The sequence below is a fragment of the Amyelois transitella genome, chromosome 18 (assembly GCF_032362555.1).
Source record: "Amyelois transitella isolate CPQ chromosome 18, ilAmyTran1.1, whole genome shotgun sequence".
NCBI lineage: Eukaryota > Metazoa > Arthropoda > Insecta > Lepidoptera > Pyralidae > Amyelois > Amyelois transitella.
Window position 1 is genome coordinate 7,413,825 of NC_083521.1, and position 16,494 is coordinate 7,430,318.

Below are 16,494 nucleotides of genomic sequence, written 5' to 3' on the forward strand. Positions count from 1 at the left end.
ATCTGGCAAAGAGTCAGGTCAAGAGTACCCGAAACCGCTGAGCTAGCATGAAGAGAATTATAAATGTGGATGAAGCGAAAGTATGCAGAGATCGTGGCAAGTGGTAAGATGTACTCGCTGCCTACTCCTACGGGAAAAAAGCGTGATTTTTTCACTAAACAGATAAAGCAACTAAACCGAGATTTCACCCGTTCGATTTGAAACTACTATTTCCCAAATAAATACGGCATTACATACCTACCTACATACTAGTACTCCTACATACTCGTACATAGTATAAAAAACATAATTCATATGATCACATTGCTGATATAAATTATCAAAATAATAGACAAATCCATAAATAATAAATTGCCAATAAAGGGTGAAGTGTACGCGTGTCTAATCGATTTCAATATTAGGATTTCATAAAATACCACAACCCCTTGGAATTTGGGGGGGGAAACTACATAACTTAGACGTAAATCAGTGTGCACACTGGTTACTCATTTGTATAATGATTTATTGTTTTAACAGTATAGTAGGGATATATGTATATATACTTCGTCAGATCGTCGGTGGTCGGATTAGTAAGGTGCCCGGTGATGCGCAAAAAGGCACAGGTTCAAATCCCACCTCGGTCATGTACCAATGAACATTTTCAAAGTTGTGTACATTAGTTTGAATACTAACCGATGCTCTTACGGTGAGGGAAAACATCTTGAGAAAACCTGCTCATTCAGGCAAGTGGATGTGTAACCATGGATCCAATGCAAAGGTTGCGGAGGCCAGATGGGAGTCGCTTCGTGTAAAAACCTGACTCACCCAATCTAAGAGCCATGGTCAAAGGCATACCCGGGCTCTTCTCCAGAGAGGTGAGGATGCAACCGGGACTAAAACCAGCACTAAAGACATTCTCTTTTTATCTAATTTTCTCAATTCCAGATTAAGTTGTGTAACGGTTTTATATATTTCTTTATTTATTTAATAACATGAAATATATTAACATAATATATTTTACTAAATTAAATAAACTAAAAGTTTGAAAATACATAGTCACTCAACCTAAGTATTTGAAACAAATAAATAGGTTAGCCCTCTTTGTCGCTTAGTATATTAGAATAACCTAAAGAACATCCGAGTTCTGTAATTTAATGTATATTTATGTCAATGAGTCCTTAAAATACAAGTTCAGTTATTTATCAACCTTATGTGCAGTGTAGCTTAAGTGCAGTGTTATACTTCATAATATTTTCCAAGTTCCAGCCAAGTAAGGAAATCTATCAATTAAAACATAACTCTCAATATTAAACCAAATCCAAAAAAAAAGATTTATACTGTACGCACTCTTATATATAATACAATAAATACAATATAGCATATAGCCTTAGCCTTATAGCGTTTCAGACTTTTCGAGACCATTGGCTCTGTATCCAGCAAGGGATAGGTATAGACGTGATTTTATGTGTTTATGTAGGTATCAATAAAAAGGTAAGTATAAACTTACCTATACCTTACACACTTGTATTTATGACTTCAAATCTCTTATCTTGTTGCAATAAAGAGTTTATCTACTTATCTATCAAAAAAATCTTAAATTGTTCCGCATTCTATAGATAGGTATCACATATTTACTACAGTACAGTAATAGTAGAACGGACATAAATAATAGCAAACATTGAAATTCCTTTTCTCCATTAGTCTTTAAACATTAACAATTTATAATGAACCGTTCCCGCCAACTGCCCGCTGCCTGTCATCATATCATCTCTATTTAAATTGACATAAATATCCATTAATATTATTTACAAGCATTTACAAGTCTCCCCCGTTACGTATGGTTCTGGGAAACGGTGCGTGTAATGAATCCATCCACCGCAGCCTGCCATTGAAGTCCAGGCGACCTGCTGAGACACACTACTTGGACAGTGGACACGAACAGGCTAAATCATAGGCGCTAGCGGAAATGCGAATAAGCCCCGTGCAGCGTGCCGCCGATTGGCAACTTTCTACCAGTCTAAGCTACTGCCTGTGTTGCTAGCTTAGCGGTTTTAAGCACGAAATCTCGCAATATCTGGCGCTTTTAACTTTTGATATTAAGGTTTTACTCAAATCACTACAAATTTTGTACATATCAAATAGACGATTTGTTTATCGCTTGTTCTCTCTTTAAAACTTTTAGCTCCGGTTTTGATAATCTGGTGCCTTTTTAAGATCATCATCATCATAATACTTCCAGCATTTGCGGAGATGAGCATAAACTATTATGCTATTTTATTATCGATTATTAATTGATTGAGTTTGTCATTCCTGTAAAAGTCATAAGCTTTGTTCCTAATTTTAAAACCAATGTATAATCAACCGATCCTACCGAACCTATTAATTATACATAGCTGCTGGCAAATTAATGACAATATTGATTGATTATCTCGAATTATAAATTGTTTAGCCCGCTAACGTCTCATCATTTGGGCCACACATTAATATCCGCGCCACCTACTTGGCATCGGATAAGTGCGGCGGGCTGTGTGGGCAAGCAACGTGATTTGTATGTTTATCTACAATATGCAGATAAATTGTCATTTATTCTTAGAGTAGTAGGTGCTATTAAATTTAAATTAATTAATAATTCCCTTATCTAAATAGGTAGGTTAGGTTAGGTTAGGATCACGTGACAGAAATGAAGTGCCATGTGGTTCCCGGCACCAATACAAAAAAGAATAGGACCACTCCATCTCTTTCCCATGGATGTCGTAAAAGGCGACTAAGAGATAGGCTTACAAACTTGGGATTCTTTTTTAGGCGATGGGCCAGCAACCTGTCACTATTTGAATTTCAATTCTATCATTAAGCCAAATAGCTGAGCGTGGCCATTCAGTCTTGTCAATCAAGACTGTTGGCTCTGTCTACCCCGCTAAGGATATAGACGTGACCATATGTATGTATGTATGTACACCTTTGTTAATAAAGATTTTGGTCCATCTCAAAGCAACACTTTTATTGAAATGGTGGAACAGTGTTCCCAGTGGAACAGAGATAATAAATATAATGTAAACATGTACTTTTCGTGTGACCCTGATGAGAAAGCCAAAAGAGATATTTTTCTGATTGATTCGGTACTAGGATATATTGCTTTGGATAAAACTGGTTATTTTTGGTTTGACTTTTAATAATTGCAGATTGTAATTATAACGGCAGTTGCTTGTGTATGTAATTGAACGAATTTATGTGATTATTATATTTCATGAAAAATCAAAGAAATTCATATTGTAGTATTTACGATATTGAATTGAACTCTGTTTCACGCGTCAATCCCGCTAAAATAATATTTTTAATCACTCCATTCTCTTTTTATTTTTTTTCTTAGAGCCCAGTTCCGGCTAAAGTTTTAAAATACTACAGAATGTGATAGAATAGTATCATTAACGTAGTTTGCCATATTTTTGGATCGGAGCAAGCTCAATCTGTTTAATTTGTTACATACATTCCTACATACATAATCACGGCTCTTTCCTGTAGGGGTAGGCAGAACTACATATTTCCACAAGCCACGATCCTTGCATACTTCTTTCGCTTCATCCACATTCATATCTCATCTTCCTGTGTAATTTCTCCACACATATAATAATATACCGCCGAGCTTGCATGAAAGAGTTATGAATGTGGATGAAGCAAAGGAAGTATGCAGGGATCGTGGTAAGTGGAAACAGGTAGTCTCTGCCTACCCCTCCGGGAAAGAGGCGTGATTTTATGTATGTATGTATGTATATAGTAATATATCAGAGCATGCTCAAGGAAATTTCCTGCGACGTCGGGCGACATATCGGAATAGAATTACGGATTGCAATTAGGTAAGTAAGTGAAGTTTCCGCCCGCCCGCCCTTCGGCCGCGACGCCCGCCCGCCGCGCTAACTAAATATACATATAACATATAGTGACAACATTTCTATCCCTCACGGGGCAGACAGAACCGACAGCCTTGAAAAGCCTTGTTTGTAAGTAATATGTTAATACTAGGGTTTTATGTTAAAGTAGGTTTTAATCGCGGTGTCCTTGGCGTAAATGTCGCTTACTGAAATCTGTTTTCAAACAGATTAGATCCTAAGATTGAAACTATTTTTAAATGTGCAAAAAATATAGGAAGACGGGCTAGAAACCTGTCACTATTTGAATCATAGATATCAGAAATTCTAAATTCATTAAACATAATTACTTACATACATATGATCATGTCTTTATACCTTACGGGGTAGACAGGGCCAACGTTCTCAAAAAGTCTGAATGGAAATAAATTTATTTTCGTTTTAAAAAGTGTAACTTTTAAACATCTTTCATAAAAGTAACATTAATAATATAGTTTTTTTGATATATTTCCCTTGAAGTGACATCCCGAGTGAAACAACTAGTCAAGTTACAAATTAATTAAGTCAAGGCTAATCACAAATGAATAAAGGGTTCGAGATTGTTCCGAGGACATGTCCGCACCGGCCCCACTCCGGCACTTGTAAGACAAATTGGTTTGGGTTCGATTCTCGACCTCTTTGTGCTTCCTGAGGAGAGTACCTACCTATTAAGTATTTTTTACAAACTTTTTCAGGTTATTATGTAAATATTATATTTCAAGAATACTTAATAACAACTTGACCTTAAACATTCATACATCATGCCTCTTTCCTGTATTGATAGGCAGAGAGCAGACTTTTCCACTTGCCGCTATCTTTGCATACTTGTCCACATTGATGAATCTAAGTATATCTAATCAATTGATCGGTTTATATAGGGTTCTCTGACCTGACGTACTAGATTGCTTACTATAATAAAATGTATTGTACTTATATTGTATTTTCAAAACAATTTTTTTTATTCATATTATTTGAATAATAATAAACTGAACATATGTATTTGTGAAACTTATTAATTTCTTTTTTTTGTCAACAGTTAAAAATAAAACTAATCGACCGATCGGCACGTGCTAGCCTTTCCCTGTAAACATTGATTTAAATTTAGAATTATTTACTGTCACCTGCCAGTTACATTACACGCATTCATGAACCGGAGAAAACCTTAAAATTAAGTCTATTTTTCTAAATCTGTAGATTTTTATTTTAAGTAAATAGGTTAATAAAAAGGGTTATTTCAATATACTTTTATAATGCCAAAATATTTTTTCTAGGCCATGGCTACTGACATTTATAAAGATACCTACAAAAAAAAGAATAGTTCACAGTTGCAATTAGTTTTATTGAGGGAAAAGTTACCAAAGTACTCGTAATTATTAGTATTTATAATTGTATGTCGAGTTGCTAAAAAAATTGCATCAAGTAGGTGAGTCTTTCGAAAGTTATTCGAAACGCTTATATTGAACTAAGATTATTTCATAGGCCACCTGCTTCGAAATCGTAATCGAAATCCAAAAAAGTTAAATACTTGTTTTGATGACGACATAAATCTCAATTTACATTTTTTCTGCGACCGCATTTCGCCGACTTCGCAAACCGATTCGAGACGGGCAATAATAAAAAGCGAACACAGCTCTTCGAATTTCGCTAAGAGGGGTCCAAAAAAACACCCCAACGTCGAAATTACGCAATGAAACGAAAGCCGAGCGATACAAATTCGCACAGACTATAAATAGCGACCCCATAATAACTCCCCTTCGATATTTGAAAGGAAAAATTCAAAATGGCCGCCCGCGTCTTGTCTTTATCTTTTTCTTATGTAAATAACTTGAAATATTGGATGTTTAATGAGGTTACGTTGGGAACTTTCCCGACGACAGCGGCGCCAGAGCCCAAGGCTAAAAAATCTTTTTTAGACGAGAAATATTAAAACGCCTGCATTTGAATATTGAATAACGAGAAAAGGGACTAGCCGTATGGGTATAATTAATAGGTAAACGAAACATAAAAAATACAATTAACGAATATACATATAATCACGTCTTTATTCCTTATAGGGTAGACAAATTCAACAGTTTTGATGAGACTGAAATGCCATAGCTTTTCTAATAAAAACCTTCAATTTTTTTGGGTCCTTTTAACTCAAAGTAGGTTAAATTTAAGCTTTGACTAGTAATTTGGTTTGTAAGTACATGGTAAGTACGCCATGCAGACATTACTAAAAATAATAGAATAGAAGAGTTGTAAATAATTATTATACCTAATTCTTTATCCTCGTTCAATCACCGTCATGATTTATCTTACTCAGATAACTATTGTAACTTCTTATTCCATTCTACCTGGTTATGTCCTAGTCTGGTCTAGCCTTTTGGGTATGAGATTCAGACGACGTCCATTTGGGTAAAAATCATAAACCCTTAATCACTTAGCTTAGGTAACTTAAAGATTAAACAATAAAGCAAATAAAACGGCGCAGTAGTAATTTTTCTGCGTCAAGTTCTACCCACGGGTAGGTTATGATGAAAATATGTTTTTTTTTAATGGCCTCCATCGCTACTTAAGTTTGCTAATAATATTTTAAATGCAAAAATTTTTAAGATTTGTGCATGTGTGTTTTTTACTCTGACATCAAAAAACTATTTAACGAATTTTTATGACATTTTGCAGTAATATAAGAGCATATACATTGTAATGGCACAATAAGTTAAAATTTATAGATATTTTAAGTGAGCGAAGTCGCGGATAACCACATAGTTTATTATAACTTATTGCTTTTTTGGAAGCGAAGGAAGTATGCAGAGATCGTGGCAAGTGGAAAGAGGTAGTCTCTGCCTACCCCTCCAGGAAAGCGGCATGATTTAATGTATGTATGTAGATATGTATGCTTTTTTGTGTTAGTATCTCGCAACACAAGTCTAAACTTACTTTGTGTATATTAAGTATTATATAGATTTTTATTTACAAAGCAAGCGATAGGGCACAACTAGTCAATACGAAGCCACCTATTCTTAGGCACCCAGAGCTTGCCAAATGTGCAAATTTATAGTCAACCGGAAGTCTTCGCTATTCCCGTCTCCACGGATCCGTTTCCGCTGCATGCTTCAGGGAATATATTACGAACTTCCTTGCTAAATGAATAGGGAACACTCATAATTAACCTTGGTACTGGTAGAAATTCGTGAGTCTATATTTGAAGGTACTAAGTATTATGTTATATTATTATATAGTTTCTCTCACGATTCAGATAGGAAGATTATTTTGGTTATATGGACGAAGATAATGGTTTTAGAACTGAAAAAGCGGCCGCGCATACGGTAAAAGTGGAAAGAGAAAAATGGTGTGAGAGGGAGAGAGCGAGAGAGAGAGAAGACGAACCAAAAGAGAGTTGAAGTCGATGCGTGTCGAAAGCCGGAAAAGGGCTTGATTATAATTACATTTAATTCTTGTGAAAAAATAAAATTATAACTTTATAATTCGACGGCCTCTGTGGCTCAGCGGTAGTACGCTTGTCTGTGACACCGGAGGTCCCGGGTTCGAATCCCGGTCAAGGCATGATGAGAAAAGAACTTTTTCTGATTGTCCTGGGTCTTGGATGTTTATCTATATAAGTATTTATTATAAAAATATAGTATCGTTGAGTTAGTATCTCGTAACACAAGTTTCGAACTTACTTCGAGGCTAACCCAATCAGTGTAATTTGTCCCGTATATATTTATTATTTATTTATTTATTAAAAAAAAAAAAAAAAAAGAATTCTCAATATTTTATTTTTATTTACCTTCATCTATCATCATATATATCATCTGCAAAAAAGTAGGGTAAAGAGATTTTTTATAAATGTCATTAATGCCAAGACACAAAAAATGCTAAACAACGTTACCTTGTAGTTTAACGCCCAACAATTTGACAAATTCTCAAACGAGCCAGTCAACTATTTACGAAGTAATTGAAGGCGAATATCTCAAGTTCAGATTTATAGACCTACACAGAGCACTGAAGACTACCTGGCCCATTCCTTGCTCTGCGCTAAACAATAGATATAAAGACAAACTGTAATTCTAGCTGAGCTGTTTGGAACTGTTATGATCAATAAATCGCAAGTTTCAAACTTGCAAACACCGGACTTACGGGCCAAGAAAGTATAACTCTACTGACCATCGAGTTTTTCAGGGCTGGGAAAATGTTATCGATGAAATCGAATTTGTTCCTATATAGTAACTATCCATTTGTACGATAATAAGAAAGCGTGATATATTAATGCATTATTTCTTATTATCAAATAGACTGATACACAGTAAACGTAGTAAATTGACTTTAAAATTTGCTTTACACGAAAGGTTTTTATTTAGTGCCCACGTAATTTACGCCCACTAAAACGCTAAACTATCTAAAACGTTAAATAAATAAATAAATAAAAACGTGGCCCTAAGTGATTGTATGTATATATGAAAGTTTCTTGTAGTATAGACCTGAGTCGTACAATATGACATAAAATCAATAAATTAAATTAAATATCCTGTATCGTAAAGGCGTCATATCAGAGAGCTATTTTAATACTAGGTTTTCATCCTAACGGATCTGTCTAATTCTTTCTAATTCTCATCCCATCCCGATTCCTACTCTTATCACAAATACATACTTACATTCGAAAATAAGTTTATCTGTTTGTTACCTCTTCACGCTATATAAAATCTGTGATGTGTGTCAGGCGACAAATAAATTACTTTTTCGTATCCGATTAATAGTCGAATATATCATGATTATCGACATCCTTTGCGTGTCCCATCACTGAGTGGTGTTTGCGCTGTAAGTCTGTAGCGTTTAAGCTGAAACAGCTCACTTATTACCTGAGATGGCACAACTTGCTCCAACTACAACCAATCGTTAGAAAGGTGCTAATGAATAATAATATCATTATACTAGCTTCTGCCATGGTATTCGCTCAGGAGGGAATTTAGATAAATAAAAATACAAGCAATTTGATCGAAAATTCTTAGGAAATAAAAATAATAAGAATTTATTACGATCTAAACTTACAGTCTTCGATTAATTACAGTATAACAAGCATAAAGTTAGACTTTTTTGTGTACAAAATACTACATTATTAACGGCATTATAAAAACAATATATATATAATATCCCTATTTTCGGGCATTGCGATAAATTTGTAGTCTCCACTCAATGTTTAATTTAAACACTCTTTTTACGGCAGTTGTGTAAAAACTCAGTAGCCACTATCTCCACCGCACCCGTTCCGCTCTTAGTAAGCCCGGCTCACTCGAAACAACCAAGTATTAATAACTTTAAAGACTCAACTTGCTTGCCGATACAACTTAGCCGCAAACTAGCCAAGCATTCGACACTGCTTCACTTACAATTTGTATCGTAATTTTCTTAATTTCAACCTTTTTATAGTTAAGTTAGTTGCCGTGTTGCCGAAACCAATTGATAAAAGAATAGCATTAATCCGTCTCTTGCCCATGCATGTCGTAATAGCTTCTAGAACTAGGGATTCTTCTTTTAGCCGATGAGCCAGCAACATGTCACTATTTGAATTCTAGCATTGAGCCAAACAGCTGGCCTACCAATGTTTTCAAGACTGTTGGTACGGAATCCTTCGAACGCGAGTTCGACTCGCACTTGGCCGGATTTTAATGGTTTACTGCCAGACTCATTGGCACTATTTTAATATAGTTTTTCAGGATGAATTAAAACTATGTGTAATCATGATCCAAGTGCGGCTAGGATCCCCTGCAAAAGTTGCGAAAGATGACGTAGTTACACACATAAATACATAATCACGTCTACATCCCTTGCGGGATATACAAAGCCAACAGTGTTGACCAAAAAGCCACGTTCAGCTATATGACTTTATAATTATAAAATATTTATAGAAATAAATGATTCTGAAATCGAAAGCAAAATCTGTGACTGTGACATCACGGGTTCCTTCCCCCTATTTTTGCCAACCGGTCTGTCTGTCCGTCGTCAAAGAGCTCCCCAAAGTACCTTTATTGCATCTTCCGTAACATAAAGAGGCCAACTCAAGATACTTGTTATTGAATGGAGCAACTGATAAATGGCCGTGGAAGGGCACCGGACGATGGATTCCTAATCAAAGATGCGGGCGAATCTTACCATAATTAGTGGGGGAGCGCCCTAACGTAGGGCTGTCGAATGCTAAATATATTTAACGAATTTTAATCAATTAATTTGTGTTTAATAGAATATAGGTGCTGTGTGGTTCCCGGCACCATTACAAAAAGAATAGAACCACTCCATCTCTTTCCCATGGATGTCGTAAAAGGCGACTAAGGGATAGGCTTATAAACTTGGGATTCCTCTTTTAGGCGATGGGCTAGCAACCTGTCACGCCATTAAGCCAAATAGCTGAACGTGGCCATTCAGTCTTTTCAAGACTGTTGGCTCTGTCTATCCCGCAAGGGATATAGACGTGACCATATGTATGTATGTAATAGAATATAGAATGAAATTAATTAAAAGGTTAAATTACAAATTATTTGATTATTAGAACGCTTTTTATGAGCTGCCTTGTTGATTATGGATCTTTCTTTATATTTTGCATGGCTGGAAGAAATCCCAATTGGGATAAGTCCGCACTTATACATTTTCTTCAATGACTGTAACTATACAAACTAGCAAACAGACAAAATTTACTTAAAGATAACTAAAGAAAATAGTGTTTAGCATATATAGGTATTTAAGGCACAGTATTAATAAACCCTTTACACATCCTTCTATACTCTTGTGGTTGATTAACTAGCAACCTGTCATTATTTGAATCTCAATTCCTCAATCATTCAATCAATTAAGCTATTCAGCTGAACGAAGGATTTCAGTCTTTTGGCTTATGGACTGTTGGCTTGGAAGGAAGGAGTCTAGTTGAAAAGACTCATAGGTCACGTTCAGCTTTTCGGCTTGATGATGGAATTGAGATTAAATTAGTAACAACTTACTAACCCATCGCCTTAAAGAAGAATGCCAAATTTATAAACCTATTCCTTAATCGCCTTTTACGACATCCATGGGAAAGAGAAGGAGTTGTCTTATTCTTTTTTTATTGGTGCCGGGAACCACACGGCACGGCACAAGTAGAAGTTCTCTTGTTTATTTCACCCAACCCTAATTTCTGAGGTAGTCACATCGTCTTGAGTGTCTGTATCGGCTCTCATCATACAGGCACGACCCTAAATGAATTCATTTAACGGCCCCTTCTTGACCAACTAAGTACTTATATAGTTAACGTCTCTTGTCATGTGATAGCGAAATTTGATAAAAGTAGATGCTTAACTTGAATGCGAGTATAATAACATAAATGCGAAAGTTTGTAAGTGGATGGATGTGTCCGCAATTTTAAACACATATAGCGTGAAAGGTATTTAATTAAAAACTTGTAAATACAACAGCAGTTGATATGGTTTATCTTTATTTTTTTTATTCAATAATCTACTAACTTTCGCCCGCGGCTCGGCACTCGTGAGACGTATGTTACCTTAAAGTCCTTCTCCGTGAAGCATGAAGCACTGAACCATGAAGTTCGGTTCACTGATTTAGCTGTCAAGAAGTAATAAACAAACAAACATAATTTCTTATTTAAAATATTAGAATGGACGGGTAACATTTAAAGACATCTACAAGGATTTTGAGATGTGCATCTTATAGTGCCATCTCGCGGTGAATAGTTTTAGTGCGGTGCCATCTAGTGGCGAGTGACATAATTTTATACGCCATCTATTAGGAAACGGTAGGTTATAATGATTGATTTATCAGTTAATTTCTTGTAAATTTAAATTTAAAAAATCTTTCTTTATTATTTTATATACTTAATGTTATGGTATATTTTAACGATTAAATTTAAAATAATATGTTAGTGTGACGTTAGTTCGTAGTTTGATGATAGACTTGACAGATTCTTCTAGCATTCGGAAAAAGAAAATTTACGTCAAACAGACTTTTGAAAGAATTTTGCTATGCTTTTAGTAGGATATTGTTTATAATCAAGATTTATTCAAATTCTGTCTTGAAATGTGGAGAAGAAAGATGACAAGACTTGTAAGTAAAGAATTTAGGCTCCAATCTCTCTTTGAAAAGTGTACTCTAGACTGTGTTAACAGCAGCTGGCTTCCAAAAGTAGGTTTCACCAAGGCAGCATGTAACTCAAAAATTTTATAACTACTGGTTCAAAATTTCATAATATAGAGGTTTTCAATAGTTGATTCACCAAGTACGGCTTAATAAAGGTAGTGGTCCCACAGTTTTTATAATTCGTGACTATAAAAAACCTTAGCTTACACTTAAAAATTATAGAGCTAGGTCCTATTTTAACCACACACTTATTTTATTTCTTCTAATTAAAATTGATTTTCTTTAAGTTCTGGTATCTTGAAATTCTTTTTATTTACGTCTCACTTTATTAGTCTTGCGTTTTACTGCTTTATCTACTGTTTTGCAACAAAGTATAGAGTGCGCCTGCAAAACTCTCGTGAATACAAGATACAACCAGTCCCAACCCATAGATCAACTAAAGAACCTACATTCCAAATTTCAAATCTCTAGCTAGACCCAGTGGTTCGAGATATGATATGATGTTTGATATATGTGTAGGTAAGTATATATAGCCCGTCAGTCAGATGTACTGTTTTATATATATTTAAAAGATTGTTGTTTTTTAGATCATACATCACAGAGCACTCACTCGATACAGCAACGCCGGCAAATTTGTAACACTGAGATTGACGAAATTTCCTTGTTGTGATGAGATCAAGTAAGCAATCGTGTGTTATGTTTAAATTTTTATTATTAGACTTATAAAAAATATTATTACACTATTACAATATTTTGTCAATGTTGATTTAACCCCCCGGACTATCATTATCTGGACGCATTAGATAGGAGACAAAATATCGATACACTAAAACTCAGTCCACCAACCAAGAAAATTACTTTCTCTTGGCGTTATGTAATCCTAGTTACATCTAATTATTTTCATTTGCATTACATTAGTATGACAAGGTCTTAAACCATCACCTCATCATCATTTTAATTATCATCAGACGAAGAGCACGAGGTGCGCCTTTTGATCATGATAGTGGAATGGATAAGTCAGGTTTTTACACGAAGCGACTCCCGTCTGATGTCCGTAATCATTACAGGGGAACCTAACTTATATTGGTTTATGGTAAATGTTTAATACACTAGATGAATGTGTAATCCCTCTGCCATTCTCACTACTTTGGAGAAGAACCCAGAAGAAAATTTTTAACCATTATCCTGTATTAGGTAGGGAGTTGAGTTTTTACACGAATCCACTCCCGTCTCACCTCCGCAACCTTTGTAGGGGGACCTTACCCATACATGGCATCTTTAGTCACCTTCACAACATCTACAGGAACGCGATGGAGAGGTCCTATTCTACCACACGACATATAATAATCTCAAAGCCTATGAACGAGTATTCAGACATATTACCAAATTGTTTCCTATTGAACAGGTACGGAACCCTCCTATCACCGCTACGATGGACTCACAGACACATCCACACGACCACACAACTCCACGGCATCGAGGTAGTCAAGGCACCTAACTTCCCAGATTCTGTGAGCAGTGGCGATGTCAAGTAAGTGTTGAATAAATTTTTAACGTAAAAACTTAGAACTTTACAACAATAATAGGGAGCAATTCAAAACACATTGGCTTGACGTCGCTAGAAATTAAGTCCGCGGACTTAAGTTAAAAATAACTGCATGATATGCGAGCCATGTAATAATAAATGCCCATCAGTGGGCAGTTGGGATACGTTTCGCCTTGTACCTGAAGAACTTTTTGATTTGTCGCTCTATACTGTCTGTAATCGTTGAATCTCTAAAGTTAGAATAATTTTTAAGTACCTACCGCGCATGGTCTTAGTCGACAGCTAATTTGAGGCGGGCTCGTCGCCATTACTGCTAAAATTTTATCGCAAATGTTTTATGTGGGGATACCCTGTATTTTAAGGAATATACGTGTGGAACGTGACTGCTGGACGTTTCCTTTAACTCCTGAAAGGATTCCCGTTATATTGTATCTACCTTATATATTTTTAAGTGTAGAGATTTTATGCCCAATGAAAAATCCATTTCTTTCTTTTATTTAGTGCTGTAGGGAGTCCTTATGGGCCATATATGGCCATATATAGCTATATAGCCAGGGTTCACATCACAGCTAGAAACCTATAACGAATGCTTGAAGTTCAATGAACGCGGGTACTTGGTCTTGACACAATCTTTCATCTATTCGTAATCACAATACACAAAGAGTTGAAGAAAATGCTGCAGTGCAGGTTGTTTAAAACTTATTCGGCACTGACATTTTGGAAACGGCACTTAACTTAGTTTTAAAAATTAATTGGACGTCAATGTTGTGAAACCAAAAGATGTGACTGTTCGAAATGTCCCATCTATACTAATATTATAAAGCTGAAGAGTTTGTTTGTTTGAACGCGCTAATCTCAGGAACTACTAGTTGAAATTGAAAAATTATTTTTGTGTTGAATAGACCATTTATCGAGAAATGCTTTAGGCTATATAACATCACGCTGCAACTTTAAAGAGGGAAGAAGTCATGGAAAATGTGAAAAAAAAAACGGGGAATATTATACATCCTTGAGGGCTTCAATGATGCCTAAAATAACTATTCCACGCGGACGAAGTCGCGGGCCCAGCTAGTAATAAATACTTATAAAACATTATATTAATTTATTTATTTAGATTAATAAAGAAAGAAGGAGACCCCGTGGCTATGGACGAAGTGGTGCTGGAGATAGAGACGGACAAGACGGCGCTGCCGGTCATGTCGCCGGGACACGGCACGGTCGCCAAGCTGCTGGTGAAGAACGGAGAAGCTGTCAAGTCGCAACAGCCACTCTTCGAGGTAATGAGTCCACCTCAATTGACCAGTGGTCGAATTCTCTAGCATGTAGTATAGTATATTTAATAGCATAATAAAGGTCACTGCTTGACTAAGGCTTCCCCAAAAATGCTGGGTAATGGGCAATGAGCTGGAAAATCTCACCAACCTGGGCAGGCGAATTGGTGACCGTAATGTCTATTGATTCTGGACCATGTTGTCAAATTAGCGTAGGAGGCGCTGCTTCCCACCTCCCCACTTAATCCCTTAATCGCCTTTTACGACACCCACGACAAGATACGGGGGTGGAGCTATTCTACTCTGCCAACACCACACAGCCCGAAAGTCCCGGGTTCGATTCCCGGTCGTGTTATAATGGAAAAAGCCGACGGGATTATTTAGATTAAATTTTTAGGTAAAACCACCATAAGCATGAACTGGAGGCAAATTGACAACGAAAGCTTTAAGTATGTTTTGGTACCTACATGCAACTAGTTGTGACTGCTATAAAAATTAAATATAACCACCTCAGTTTCTGTAATTCTTTTTATGAGTCCGTCGTCATTGTCTTTTCTATTTCTTAATTTATATACCTACTTACTTATTCGTTTAAAGACGTTAAATTCAACAATTGTCTCAAACTCTGCAGATCAACGTGACAGGGGTGGCGCCACCAGCTGCTGCTCCCGCCGCTGCTGCGCCGGCGCCGGCAGCCCCCGCCGCCCCCGCTGCCCCCGCCGCAGCCCCCGCCGCTGCGAAACCAGCCGTGGCAGCTGCCAAGCCCGCGGCTGTATCAGTCGCCAAGGGGCCTGCTAAAGCCGCTGGACCTACTGTAAGGACGGATAACATTCGTTGTTTTAATGTCCTACGAAAGCAGAGGTCTCTGCCGTCAAGCAGAGTAGTCGCTAACAGATCTACTTCAGGCGATAGAGCTATTGTAATTACTAAGGTTTAAGAACAACGTTGATGATGATGGAATTTGTTGTGTATGGCTGAACTGTGGAATTGAAATCAGAAAGTGACCGATTGCTAGCCCATCGCTGAATGATATAAGAATGCCAGAGTTTATTAGCTTTCCCTTGAATTAAATGGAAGATAGACTTACCTGTGTCGGTAAATACAACTCAAGCAATCATCTTATTTCTAAAAGCCATTTTCAGTTGGCAGCGCAAAGAATCGGCGACCCCACGAAGACGATATCAGGATCTCGCACAGAACACCCCGTGCCCATGAACAAGATGAGGAAACGCATCGCTGAGAGGCTGAAGGAAGCCCAGAACACCACTGCCATGTTGACCACCTTCAACGAGTGCGATATGAGGTACTGCGACAAGTTTATCCCTTTGTATTTTCCCTCACGGATTAGTTCAATGGCTATATTCACGAACGTTGAAATTTATCTTCTCTCTCACTTCATCTTTGAGGAAATTCTAAGCGATAAAAACAGAGACGATAAGACATATAACGGGGCTAATCCACCCAAGTGATGAAAATAAAATCCATTTTCCTAAAAGAAGAATCACAGTTAAAATACTTTCCCTTTATTGACTTTTACCATGCGTGCGGGAAGAGCAGCAGCTGCTACACATTATGCTCTGCAATCTATCTCAACTGAACAGCAGAATGACGCAAATACCATATACCTACTCGTATTTATGTACCAAATTCCAAAAAAGTCACGTTTGACGGCCTATAAAACCTATGCATGCAG

The 16,494-nt window shown here is 36.6% G+C and overlaps 1 protein-coding gene across 1 annotated transcript in view; it reads left to right on the forward strand.

Moving 5' to 3' along the window:
* The window catches only part of LOC106143331 (dihydrolipoyllysine-residue succinyltransferase component of 2-oxoglutarate dehydrogenase complex, mitochondrial), a 39,803-nt gene that overhangs the window by 19,608 nt on the left and 3,701 nt on the right, over positions 1-16,494 (forward strand). The window contains exons 3-7 of the mRNA XM_060949244.1: positions 12,572-12,663; positions 13,390-13,515; positions 14,645-14,807; positions 15,433-15,615; positions 15,944-16,104. Coding sequence (XP_060805227.1) covers positions 12,572-12,663; positions 13,390-13,515; positions 14,645-14,807; positions 15,433-15,615; positions 15,944-16,104 — 725 coding nt within the window. The remainder of the gene's footprint in view (positions 1-12,571; positions 12,664-13,389; positions 13,516-14,644; positions 14,808-15,432; positions 15,616-15,943; positions 16,105-16,494) is intronic.